This window comes from Myotis brandtii, unplaced genomic scaffold (genome assembly GCF_000412655.1).
Source record: "Myotis brandtii unplaced genomic scaffold, ASM41265v1 scaffold449, whole genome shotgun sequence".
In the NCBI taxonomy this organism is placed as follows: Eukaryota; Metazoa; Chordata; class Mammalia; order Chiroptera; family Vespertilionidae; genus Myotis; species Myotis brandtii.
This window is the reverse complement of record NW_005367171.1, coordinates 649,336-662,588: the sequence shown is the minus strand read 5'-3', so window position 1 is coordinate 662,588 and position 13,253 is coordinate 649,336. Positions and strand designations below refer to the sequence as shown.

The following is a 13,253-nucleotide window of genomic DNA, read 5'->3' as shown; positions in this document are numbered from 1 at the left end:
CACACACAGACACACCTATCCTTCCTTCATTCTCTGTTTAGTACTCATGTAGAGGACAGCAGTCTTCTAAGGGAGACAGAAGTAATGATCAGAAGGAAAGGAGGGAAGGAGGATAGGGCAATATTATGGAGACCAAGTGGAGAAAGGGTTGGAAAGAAAAGGAAATAGAAAACAATCAAGGCTGCTGAGATGCCAGGCAAATTAAAATATCTCTTGGGTTGAAAATGTCTCTTGGGTTAGTTGTGATGGTTATAGGAGATTCAGCAAGAGCTGTGGAGTGATGAGGCTGGAAGCCAGATTACAGTCAACTAAGGAGAAAGTTGGATGTGAGGAATTAGTTACAGCAAATATACTAGTAGACAATGTTATTGAGATATTTGTAAAAAGGAAGAAAAAAACCAATTACTTTTAAAAAAGATTTTTTTGTGTTGTGTATAATGAGGGATATTGACTAAGCTAGAAGGTTTGCAAGAATCCAAAGGAGCAGAGGTTAAAGAAGGGTCCCGAGAGGGCAATAGGAAATGAAGTTTAAAGCCCAGTGGGAGAATGCAAAGCCACACGCCGGAGGACACATTCCTCTGTTGCAATAGGAGAGATGTAGTTGTAGGTAATTATTTGTCTGAAAACAGAAAGACCAAAGAGCTGCTGACTGGAAGATTGCATTTTCTTTGTGAAGTAGAAGACTGAGTTTCCTAAAGAGTCTGAGGAGTAAAGGGAGGAGGAGGGGAAGGGTTGTGAGAAGTGAGATGAATGAAGAAAGTGAAATACTCCATGATAATTACAGAAGAATGTGATGGAAGAACTTCCTTGAGATTGCTCAGTGATCAATTCATCCAATTTAGCTGAAACTTTCCTGGTTTTAGCACTGAAAATTCCCTATTTGGAAACCCCTCACTCACAGAGACACCTTGTTGCCTTAGTTCAAAGATCAAGAACTAACAATGCAACTAAGATATTTAATTAATCATCCCCTATAGTTTTCGTACAAATATATTTCCCGCTCAGCCATTTTTGAATTTTTGTTCAAGCAACGATAAGTTTCTCATATTCTTTATAAATTTTAGAATATCAGCAGAGGCTAAAGAAAAACACTTTGGCTGTTTAATCTCAACACAGTCAATAGGATGAAGGAAATTATACCATAAGTTATGTGACTATCTCAACTCTTGACTTGTCTTCCTCTGGCTACCTCTGATTCTGAATTTCTAGGGAGCACTGGATTGCAGAAGAGTTGGGACAACATTCACTCAAAGATCTTACATACTTTATTGATGCCATACTCAACAGTGAGCCGTTATATGCATTTCCCCCCATAATTTTCTTTTTTAAAAAAATATGTATTTTATTGATTTTTTACAGAGAAGAAGGGAGAGGGATAGAGAGTTAGAAACATCAATGAGAGAGACATATCGATCAGCTGCCTCTTGCACACCTCCTACTGGGGATGTGCCCACAACCAAGGTACATGCCCTTGACCGAAATCGAACCTGGGACCTCTCAGTTCGCAGGCCGACGCTCTATCCACTGAGCCAAACCGGTTAGGGCCCCCCATAATTTTCAACCTGTAAACTTTTTAAGACCTTCCTGCATTTTACACGTGTATGATTTGTGTGGTGTTATCAATGTTTTGGTAAATATTAATTATGTTTTTTTCTATTTAGCTTAATTATAACAATTTGTATAAAACATTCTAAGCTTTGCAACTCCCCTCACAGAAAAGAACTAGTAAGGCACTTACTAAGGTAGTATTGCTATCATTAAATAGAAAAATCCTCCTATCTAATAAAGAGGGGATATGCTAATTGACCCTCATGCCATCACAAAGATGGCAGCGCCCACAGCCAATAAGGAGGAAATATGCTAATTTACTGCCCCGCCCTCAAAGATGGCGGCACCCACAGCCACAAGATGGCGGCGCCCAGTCCCCTCAGCCCCTTAGCCACCCAGGGCCAGCCCGAGGTGCAGGTAACCAGGGCCAGCCAAGGCTTGTGCTGCCAGCAGTGGCAGCAGCAGAGGTGTGATGGGGCATCGCCTTCCCCTGATCGCTGGGTTGCCTCCTGCCACTGAGGTCTCCCAGACTATGAGAGGGGGCAGGCTGGGCTGAGGGACCCCCCTCCAGCGCATGAATTTTCATGCACTGGGCCTCTAGTATATAATAAAAGGGTAATATGCAAATTGACGCTAAGGGCAACTAGGAATGACTGGTTGCTATGATGCTCACTGACCACCAGGTGGAAGATGCTCAACGTAGGAGCTGCCTCCTGATGGTCAGTGCGCTCCCACAGGGGGAGCTCTGCTCAGCCAAAAGCCAGGCTGACAGCTGCACAGCAGCAGTGGGAGCCTCTCCTGCCTCCTCGGCAGCGCTAAGGGTGTTCGACTGATGGCTTAGGCCCACTCCCCATGGGCCTAAGCCTCAGTGGGACATCCTCCGAGGGGTCCTGGACTGTGAGAGGCTGCAGACTGGGCTGAGGGACCTTGCCAAGTGCATGAATTTTCGTGCACCAGGCCTCTAGTAATTTATAATAACAACTTTAGAAATAAAAACTATGTTATGAATGGAAATCTAGAGAAAACATTTAAGAGGGAGCTGCAAAATATTTAATACTTACTGATTTCTCCAATCAATATGAATTAATATTTGTCAGTTATTATATTTTTTTAAAGTAAGGAATTTTATTCTTCTATATATTCATGGTCATGCTAATCTAGCAATAAATTTTCAGAGTAATTATATATTCACATCAGTTAATAATTTAATTCTACTTTTTCCATTTATAACTCAAGCCTACTTTATATGGTTTCAGAATATTATTTTTAGAAATTTGTATTAATAATTAAAATATGATATTTTTGTATTTAATGCTATAAATGTTTCCAAACTATTTAACTTTGATGAATTTATAATATGTGAACTTAATTTTAAATTTAGAATTTTTGGTGATGCTTTTTCTCTTGAAATTAAAATGTGAATTAAAAATTTCACTTTATTACACTGAAACTACTTTAGCGACAACATTTTTTTTGAAAAGTCATAGATTGTTTTTAATATTATCTCAGAGCTGACACTATGGAGCCATAATTTTGACTAAAAAATTGGGCAGTGTGCTTTTGTGCTGTTCCTGGCTCAGCTAAAATACCTAACTATAGCTAATGATGCCAGATCCATCATTGTTTGAAGAATCTGAAATTACTTAAAAGTAAGTAATATTCTAGGGCTATTTAAATTCCCTGCTCTGAGGGCTTTCTGCTGGGTACTCACATTTCCTTGTAATTGTGTGTGCATTCCCTGGTTCTGTTTGTAGAGAGCTAACTATGTGGAAAGAATATGAGGTATTTCTTAAAGACTTAGAGTTTGGTGATCTCTGTTTGCATCCCAGCACCAATATGTACCACCTCCATACATTGGACAACTTTAATAGCATGTTGGAATGTTAGTTTTCCTACTTATAAAGCAGAAATATCAATACCTACTGCATGGCATTGTTGTGACTCTTCAAAGAGTCAATGCACATAGAACACTTTAGTGGCTGGTATCTAGGCAGCATGTCGCAAAGACAACTTTTAGTTAAAAACTCAGAGAATCAGAGCGTAGATTGGTGGTTACAGGGGCGGGGAGAGGGGGAATGGATATTTGTTGTTCAACAGGCATAAAGTTTCGGTTATGCAAAGTGAGTAAGTTCCAGATATCTGCCTGTAGTTAATGATATTTTATTGTACCCTGAAAAATGTGTTGAAAGTGAACAAAAGATAATCTCTTTTATCAAAAATAAAATAATGAGAATTAACATTTACTATGTTTACTATGGGCCAGGTACTAAATTCATTCATTCATTTAATCCTTACAAAACTCTATGAGGTAAGATTTAGTATTTATTATCCCACTTTCTAGATGAGAAAATTGAGCCAAAAAACCACCAAACATTGAATGCTTTGCTCAAGATTATAGTATATCCAGACAGTTGCAAAGCTGATTTGAATGCTCTCTTCTCTCTTTGCTTGCTCAGTATATTCTTTACAGACTTTTCTCACATCACCAGTAATGCCTTATAGCCTCTAAATTTGTTCCCATGTCTGTCTCCCTGTTCTAGACAGAAGTATCTGTGAAAAAGTAGTCATTATAAGGTAAGTTTTGTATCTTTAGAGCTTAGAGTACAAAGATACTCAATAGTAACTAAACCTTTGTAGTGAAAATTCTACTCACTTTTCTATACCCCTCCTCTTATGCCATTCTCTCTCTCTCTCTCTCTCTCTCTCACTCTCTCTCTCTCTCTCTTTCTCTCTCTATTGTGTGTGTGTGTTTGTGTGTGTGTATTTTGGAGTGAGTCCACTTGATAACCCCAAGAATGACACTGATAAATTCTAACAACAAATATTGTGTGTGTGTGTGTGTGTGTGTGTGTGTGAAAGTATTTTGGAGTGAGTCCACTTGAATAACCCCAAGAATGACACTGATAATTTCTAACAACAAATATAGACAAATTATAGAATCACATGTAGCACCAGGCATTCCTTCTTGTTAACAAAATGCTCTGGTTTAGATCACCTTTAAACCAAACAAGATGGAATTCAGTGTAATGAACCACTTTCCTCTCTTTTCCTCTCTCTGCTACTTCCTAGGAGAAGAACTATACAGATAAAAATCAGAAGAGACTAGCTTCAAACCCAGCATGTGAAACTAATGGCTATGTGATCTCTGGCAAGTTCCTACCCTTTTAAAGCTAGTTGCCTCAGTAATAATGAAAAGATTAATGCTGACACCTTCACAGGGAGTTTGTAATACACAAATGAGATAAGGTGAAGTGTTGAGCATCATGGCCCACATATATTTTGTGCTCAACCAATGTAAATATTATTGCTACTACTATCATCATTTCATTTATCATAAAAAACCTTATCACCTTGAACTGCCGTGGCCTGACCTCTCAGACATAGATTCTGATCTTGCTAAGAGGGTATCCTTTGTTCTGAAAATGCATTCCATCCACCACAAAGGTTTTGAGTAATGATGTTAGACAAATATTTTCATTAGTTATTTGAAAATTTTCATCATGCCTGAGGTAAATTATTCAAACTACTTTATCTCTGAATACAAAATACATGTGCATCTCCTGTTTCAAACCTAGCCTATTGCAGAACTTTCTCCTTGGGTGATGTGGGTCCCCTGTGGACTTGGAGCTTGGCAATTTAGAGGGATGACCAAATGGACCTGACCTTCACTGGTGTGTGGACCCAGAACCCTGGTGAATTCAGGTTCCTGTGGGGGAAAACCGTCAATCAGCCTGGGGGTGGACTCCTCCTCCTCTTCCTCTTCAGCCTCCTCTGGCTGTGGGGGCGGGGTGAGGAGCTCTCTATTCCCTGAAGGCATCATTGTTGCTATTTCAATCTGAAAAAGAACAGAATTTGATCACAATCTCAATTACCCAGAGGCAGTAAGACAAATTTCAGATATTCATGTTTGCCACAAGAGGGCACTCATGTTCTGAAGTTCAACACTGTGACTGGCCTGCTTGCCTGGGAGAGCACATATGGTTCCAGTTACTGCTATTGTTTTTAATTCGTTTTGCTTCTTATATCTTAGTAATAGTTCCCAATGTCTTTTTTGGGGGGATGGTTCTTGCACTTTTAAACACTTTTATATATTTTTTAATTCCATAAGTTTAAAAAACCTAAATTTATTGTTTACTAAATACGGCATTGCAAGAATGCATAATTGTGCAAAATTCAGATTCACCCAGAAGTGTGCACAGCCCCCTTCACCCTGCCACCCTAATTCTGTTCCCCTTGAGAATAATAACCAAGAAAAGATTGTCATGTATATTTCAGTTCTTTTAATCCTTGGTCCCTGGATTCAAATATTCTGTTTCTTTACAACAACTTACACTTCTTCCAATTGTATTTTACTGAAAAGTATTATTCCTACTAAAATACAATATGTGTAGACTATATGATTTGATGATGATATGCCATTTCTTATATATTTTCAATATTACTTTGAATAACAAGCATTGTCAATGATATTTGGGAATGTCAAAATTGACCTTTTTGAGAGTTTTGACAATAAAAGGCATTTAAAAAACACTCAAATAGCCCTGACTGGTTTGGCTCAGTGGATAGAGTGTTGGTTGGCCTGCAGACTCAAGGGTCCCAGGATTGATTCTGATCAAGGGCATGTATGTTAGTTGCGGGCACATACCCAGTGGGGAGTGTGCAGGAGGCAGCTGATTGATGTTTCTCTCTCATCGATGTTTCTAACTCTCTATCCCTCTCCCTTCCTCCCTGTAAAAAATCGATAAACTATATTTCAAAAAATAATAAAAAACACTCAAATGATTTTTCAGGGATTGTATTTTAGATTAAACTTGCTTTTCTCTTCTTACATGCATATTATAAGTAATGTTATGGCATCTAAGACCACTGTTTGCATTTAGAATAACCCCTTACTTTCAACTCCCTTTCCTTGTCTCAATGTCATTTGTATTAATAAATGTCTACCTTCCTGATGACCTTGTGACCTTGGGCAGGAATTTTGTTCAAAACAATTGTTTGGCAACATGCCAGCTTCACCCACAGGGGCCTAGTTTCTCCATGGCATCCCCAGAAAAACCCAGATTTTTTCTTTAGCAGGCTGACATGGCCTCTTGATCCTTTCCAGCCTTCTTTATTTGCTTTCATTAAACAAGCAAAAACAAACAAAAACAAAAAAAAACACACAAATTACTTTCTAATTTATTTAATGTCAAAATGATATGCAAGCTAATACTTCCCTGTGTAAAATACGGACATAATTAGGGCAGATACTTTATGAATATTTTAGATAACAATTAACAGTTTCTTTTATTTTTATTCTTATTTTGGTTAATCCTCACCTAAGAATATTATTTCCATTGCTTTTTTTTTTTTTTTTGAGAGAGAGAAAGAGAGAGAGAGAGAGAGAGAGAGAGAGAGAGAGAGAGAGAGAAAGGTAGGCAAGTGCCTTGGCCAGGGCTGGGTACTGAAGCAGCAACCCAGTACGTTCCCTTGTCTGGGAATCAAACCCATGACCCCTCAGTTTGTGGGTCCATGCTCCAACCACTCAGAAACACAGGCCAGGGCAACAATAACATTTTAAAGATACACTTATTCAATGTTATTTTTGATAAATTTGAATATATTGCTTCACAAAAGAAAATTAGTTTTTAAAAAACAATCATCTAAACTTCCTTTTGTCAGTGCACATTTCTGAAGCGTGTCTCCCTCTGGGCTTCTGCAGAGTCTCTTCCTTTCAGCCCGTCCTGAACTGTGCTACAGTGGCTCCATTCTTTCTCTGCCTCTCCAAGCTTACTAGATGGTACCCTCTCAGTTATGTCTGTCATATATCGTTATAACTCAAGGCATTATATACAACCAACAAGTACTTATTGAATACAATATAAAAAGTTTGCTTGTCTAGAATATATCTAATCCACAGCTCTACCCTTAATTCTAGAGATCTTGCTGAGAAGAATCAATGACTGCATTAATGCTTACTTTAATATATTTAGAGCATGAAATCAAACCAAAAGCAAATTCTACTGCACTTGGTGCATTAGGAAGCCATCCATGAGGATATAATGGCCATAAATCTCCACTGAGAAGGTTGGGTACATTTCTTTAAGCAGAGAGACATACGGGCTCCATCTGCAGGGTCAGAATGAGGCAGACACGGAAGGAATGGGTATGCAGAGAGACCAAAGGAGGCTCCAGGAAGAGAGGAAATTGAGACAGATGTTTCATGGAATGGAGGCAGCCTAAGGGGAGAAACACATTCCAGACTCGTTGCCTTGAATCCTTGGCTTTAGAGGAAAAACGTTTGCACGTATTTTTAATGGATAATTGTTTTTCCACTGATTTGATGTGAAGCTGTTAAGATCTCACTTGTCATCCACTATCATGAGGCAAAACAGCTTTTGTGTTTATCAGAAACTGTTCTGTTCATGCTTACTTGCTATTAAAATGGGAATGTTGAACAACTTTTTAAGAGCAAAGAAAAGGAATGCCTTTTTGGTTCAGCAAAGTAGCAGAACTGTAACTGCAAAGCACTGTGCCTGGAGAGCATTATTGTCACTACTGCATAGAAGTGATTCAGCCATTCTGTCATTGTTTCCTCGCTCACCAATTTTCATAAGGTGACATGCAGTTGTGAGGCAAGGAAATGAGGCATTAATACAAAAAGCTTTCCCTGTGGCAGACTTTTATGCTCATGCTGCAGAACCTTAAATTTGGGAATAAACATAAATGGCCAGAATACATCCCTGCCTTTTTTTCTCAAGCTACAATTGGTAACACACAAATGCAAACATTTATAACTGAACCTCTGATATAAGTATCTATTTTTTTCATAGATTTTCTCCATTCCTTTTTATACCTCCTATTTTACCCTGATTTGTTTCCTACTGAGTTGACTTTTTAATTTTTTTCATTATATTTCCCTAAAACTTAAAAACACAATATAAAGGGTCACTCCTACATATGACCTTGAGCTTAGTTATTACTGTACTTGTATATCTTAGATCTGTAGATAATTTATGTTCTGATAGACTATGCTTAGGAGTACATTTCATATCCACGAAAGAGTGTCCCTATACTAGAGATGACAAATGCTTCGTCCACAGAGAGTGACATGGGTCGAGTGAGGTCTAACCTCTCGAATGAGGCCCATGTCGGCCTGAAAAGATAATAGTGCCAGGAAGCATCCTTAGGCCTGCCTCCGTCTCCGGACCATGCACAGCCTTGCCTCTATGTAAGCAAGCCAGCACCTCAATATTTCTTAGGGTAAAGAGGACTGAAATGACCCTGACGTGTCTCAAAGTTTCTGCTCCCTGAGAAATAAGGATTTTTATAGTAATATTTATATTGGTGTTAATAAAACTGCAGAAAATTGAAACTTTCCTTCTCCCACAATCAGCAGAGTTTTCCACAGAAGAATCTTCCTGTAAAAGTACTCAGCACCATTTTAAGTGATAATAACATTTGGTTAAAAATAATTTTAACCAAATCCATTTGTTCATTATCAAAAAGCACACATAAATGATTTATATAACTAAAATGCTACCATTAAGTTTACTAAATTTATTTGCCTTCATTTCAGAGTAAAAATACGACAAAATAGTGTTCAGAAATAGCCACATTTCCCCCTGATTGCCTCGTTTGCCAAGGAAAGCCTTCAGGACACACTTCTTGTTGATCATGTTGATCACTTCTGTTTAAGATGATCACAAACCATCTGCTACCATTAGGCCTTGTGTTGGAATTAATAAAACTTAATGTACTTTATTTGGGGGTATTTTGATATTTTTTATTTTAGCACTTAATCTTCAGTTAAGTTTCCAATGCGGAACTTAATAAAAATGTAATATATGTGTGATGGAAAGAATGCTATGAGAGGATGCAAGTTACTCAGATTCAATTCCTGCCTTCATGTATGAAGGAAAAGATCAGTGAAGGAAAAACTGAATTTGTAAATGATGGAAGGATTGCCTGTCTTTATAATTATTTAATCAAATAAGTCTATGCCAAGTGTTACATTTAAGTTATGATCAACTGTCCATTTTACCTGTCATTCAGTCAATATCATTCTTTCTCTCTGTCTACTACCACCACCATAATCTATGTTACTATGCTCTCTTGCTGAGGGTACAGCAATAATCCCCTTACAAGAAGTTGGGCCGAACCAGTTTGGCTCAGTGGATAGAGTGTCGGCCTGTGGACTCAAGGGTCCCAGGTTCGATTCCGGTCAAGGGCATGTACCTTGGTTGCGGGCACATCCCTACTGGGGGCTGTGCAGGAGGCAGCTGATCGATCTCTCTCATCGATGTTTCTAACTCTCTATCCCTCTCCCTTCTTCTCTGTAAAAATTCAATAAAATATATTTAAAAAAAAAGAAGTTGGGATTTCCTTCAGTATACATTCACACTGAAGTGAGAATAAACTCTGAAAAAAACAAAATTAGTGTCAACCCATGCTTAAAACCCCCTTTTTAAAATATTTTAAATCTTTATTGTTGAGAGTATTACAGATGGCCCCCTACCCACCATTGTCCCCTTCTACTTGGTTCCCATATATGTCCATAGGTCATGCCTATATGCATATACATTCTTTGGTTAATCTCTTTCCAACCCCTTCCCTGTTCCCTGTAAGATTTGTCACTCTGTTCCATGTTTCCATGCCTCTGGTTCTATTTCATTCATCAGTTTATGTTGTTCATTTGATTCTTTGTTCATTTATTTAGACTTTTAGATTCAATTGTTGATAGATATATATTTATTGCCATTTTATTTTTCATATTTTTCTTCTTTTTTTGTTACATAACAAAAGATAAGTGATATAGATTTTGATGTTGTATATGGGAATACAGGATAAATATATATATATTTTACAATTACATTTCCAACTCCTATCCCAGTGTGTCTAACAATTAGTAGGCTGAATCAGTAAAGGTAAACAGTGACAATTTTTGATACTTTAAAGCAGTGGTTCTCAACCTTCCTAATGCCGCGACCCTTTAATACAGTTCCTCATGTTGTGGTGATCCCCAACCATAAAATTATTTTCGTTGCTACTTCATAACTGTAATTTTGCTACTGTTATGAATCGTAATGTAAATATCTGATATGTTATATGTGTTTTCTGATGGTCGCGACCCACAGGTTGAGAACTGCTGCTTTAAAGGGTGCTTTGGATATCAGAGTAACAAAATATTTTAACTTTGCATGAGAGAGCAGGTATGAAAAGAGATTAGTTATGGCTCAAACATCTTCATGTCTGCCAATGGGCCTTCACTGTAGGTACAAACATGTAGTGAATGGAAACTAAAGGAGATGTGTTTTGACTTCATTAGGTGAAACTGCTTTGGAATCTTTTGCTGATCCAAGGATATTGGTTGGGTGTGGTCTACATTTGAGGGAAAGGTGAAATTATGTACCTAGAGTCAGAGCTAATCCATTGAACAATTCTGAGAGGCACAATTCCTTTGGCATTTTGTGTTTGGTGCTCCCGAGATTTATAGAATGTAATGATCCTGCTGAGTACTTGTTAACTATAAGAGATCAGCTAGTCCTGATACTAAGGTTCCCCTTATCATTTTTCCTATGCTCTTTACCTCAGCTATACTTTCTATAATTTTGACTTAACATGCCAATGTAGGCAGAGGTGGGACAATTTTTATTAATCTTTTCTTTGCTTGTATATAATTTGGGAATAAGGATAGCATGACAAATCGTTAAGGAAAAAGAAAGTGAAAGCATATATATATGCCTAGTTGACTTATTGATATTCATTGAAAAATAAAGATATAATTGCTTTTATTAGAACAGGAAAAATGCAGATTTTAGCATATGAAACAGGGTCAAGGACAGAGTCATAGTAAGGCTCTCACCCCCCCCCCAAATTAAAGTAATTTTAGGTTGTTCTCATGATGCAAAACTGATCTTTAAAATGTACAATGAGAAGAGACCATTCCTACCTAGCCCTTGGGCAAGCTTCTTAACTCCTGACTCTTAGTGATGATAATGCAGCTAAAGAAAGAAAAAGGAAATTGAAGAAGATGGCAGACTATGAAAATTCAGTTTAGGGAAAGAGTTTGTTGTGTGGCTAACATTGTGAGAGAGATATATTAAATTTGTTCGACGTAAACAATATATTCACTAAAGAGGTCATATCTGACACGGAGAAAAGAGATTTCACTTGCTGTTATCATGAGTTAGCTGAACATAATAATTGTCATGGATTGAATACTCACTGTATATGAAAAACTGTTATGCTCTTTCCATTGATTCTAATGTCACTCTCAGAACAAGTCTGTGTAGAGGTGCAATAACTGTGCACATTTGGTATATTTGTAAGTGGAAGATGAGAGGTGGAAGGACGGAGGTCACACAGCTTCTAAGCAGTGAAGATTACAGTTTGAATCTAATCAGTTCAGCCACAGGACTGCTTCACTTTCTTAATTTTGTACTCAGCCAAATAAAATTCTTCTGAATAATTGAGCTTTTTATTTTGAGAAAGAAGCTCTGGATAAGGAAAGTGAGCATGATCATTAATGGGAAATGACTATTCACATTATGAATTCATTAATGGGCTATGTTTTCATATTTTAAGCCTCATAGGGTTTTTGCCAGATATCATTTATCAACCTACAGTCTGATCTGATCATAGCTGATCATGGATGAACCTGAAGGCTGAACCTTCAGTTGCTGAACCCGAAGGCTGAAGACTGTACCAGGGCCATGTAGCCCTGTGGGAGCAGCTGGCAGTCAATCAATCTTACCTTAAATTGACAAGTATGAAAATATCACATAACATTAATGGAGGTGGGTTGTAAAATTTAAGCAGCATTTATTATAATTTTCTCTCACTTTTGTGAGAAATAAGTATCATGTCAGAATGAAACTTCAGCCTGGTGAAAGCATGATGGCTGAGACAATTCCATGCATTCAGCAAACTGTTTCATTTTCCTCCTGGGGATTCAGCTAAAATACATTTTCCACTTTGAGTCTAGATTGGGTCATGTGGTTAGTTCTGGCCAATGGAACAGGAGAGGAAGTAACGTGCCACATATGGTCCTAATCAGAAAGGAGCAAGTATACTTTCCTTACATTCTTTCCCTTCCCTCAGTCTGTTAACAGAAGATACCGCTGTGAACCTACAGTCCTAAAGTGAAGATGGTGAAGTTGTAGCATGAAAGAAGTTTGAATTCCTGCATAACCACTGGGAGGCTAGTAAACCTATTGACCTGCACTGGACAATCCTGTCAGCAAGATGTCAATTTTTATTGTGTTAAGCCATTGGGATTTTGGAGTTGTTTGTTACAGCTGCTAATGTAATTTGCCCTAATATAGACCTTCTCAAATTTTGTTTTCTTATCCATTTTCTAATTATACTGAGAGAATAATTTTTACTATTTAATAGATTGATTTACCTAGCACATGCCATTAACATTAGCAAAAAAATAAATATACTTTTTTTGGTCTCTCATATTCCCTCTGATTTCTCCTTTACAAACAATTGTTCTTTTATCTAGGTTTCTTGGTGTAGTACTTCCTGAAATACTGTACCACCAAATTTGAGTAAATTCACCATATTTGAACTTCTTTACTTTTAAATACCAGTATTTTATTAAATTAAGTCAAAATTAATAAATCTATGTTTATAATAAAAGCCCAGCCACTGTTATGGCGGAATGACCAGAATGACCAGTCGCTATGATGCACACTGACCACCAGTGGCAAATGCTCAAC

At 37.6% G+C, this 13,253-nt stretch overlaps 1 protein-coding gene across 1 annotated transcript in view; it reads right to left on the bottom strand.

The window, feature by feature from the left end:
- Window positions 1-13,253, bottom strand: part of EPYC (epiphycan) — a 42,402-nt gene that overhangs the window by 10,063 nt on the left and 19,086 nt on the right. Inside the window, exon 3 of the mRNA XM_005874646.2 lies at window positions 5,212-5,383. Coding sequence (XP_005874708.1) covers window positions 5,212-5,383 — 172 coding nt within the window. The remainder of the gene's footprint in view (window positions 1-5,211; window positions 5,384-13,253) is intronic.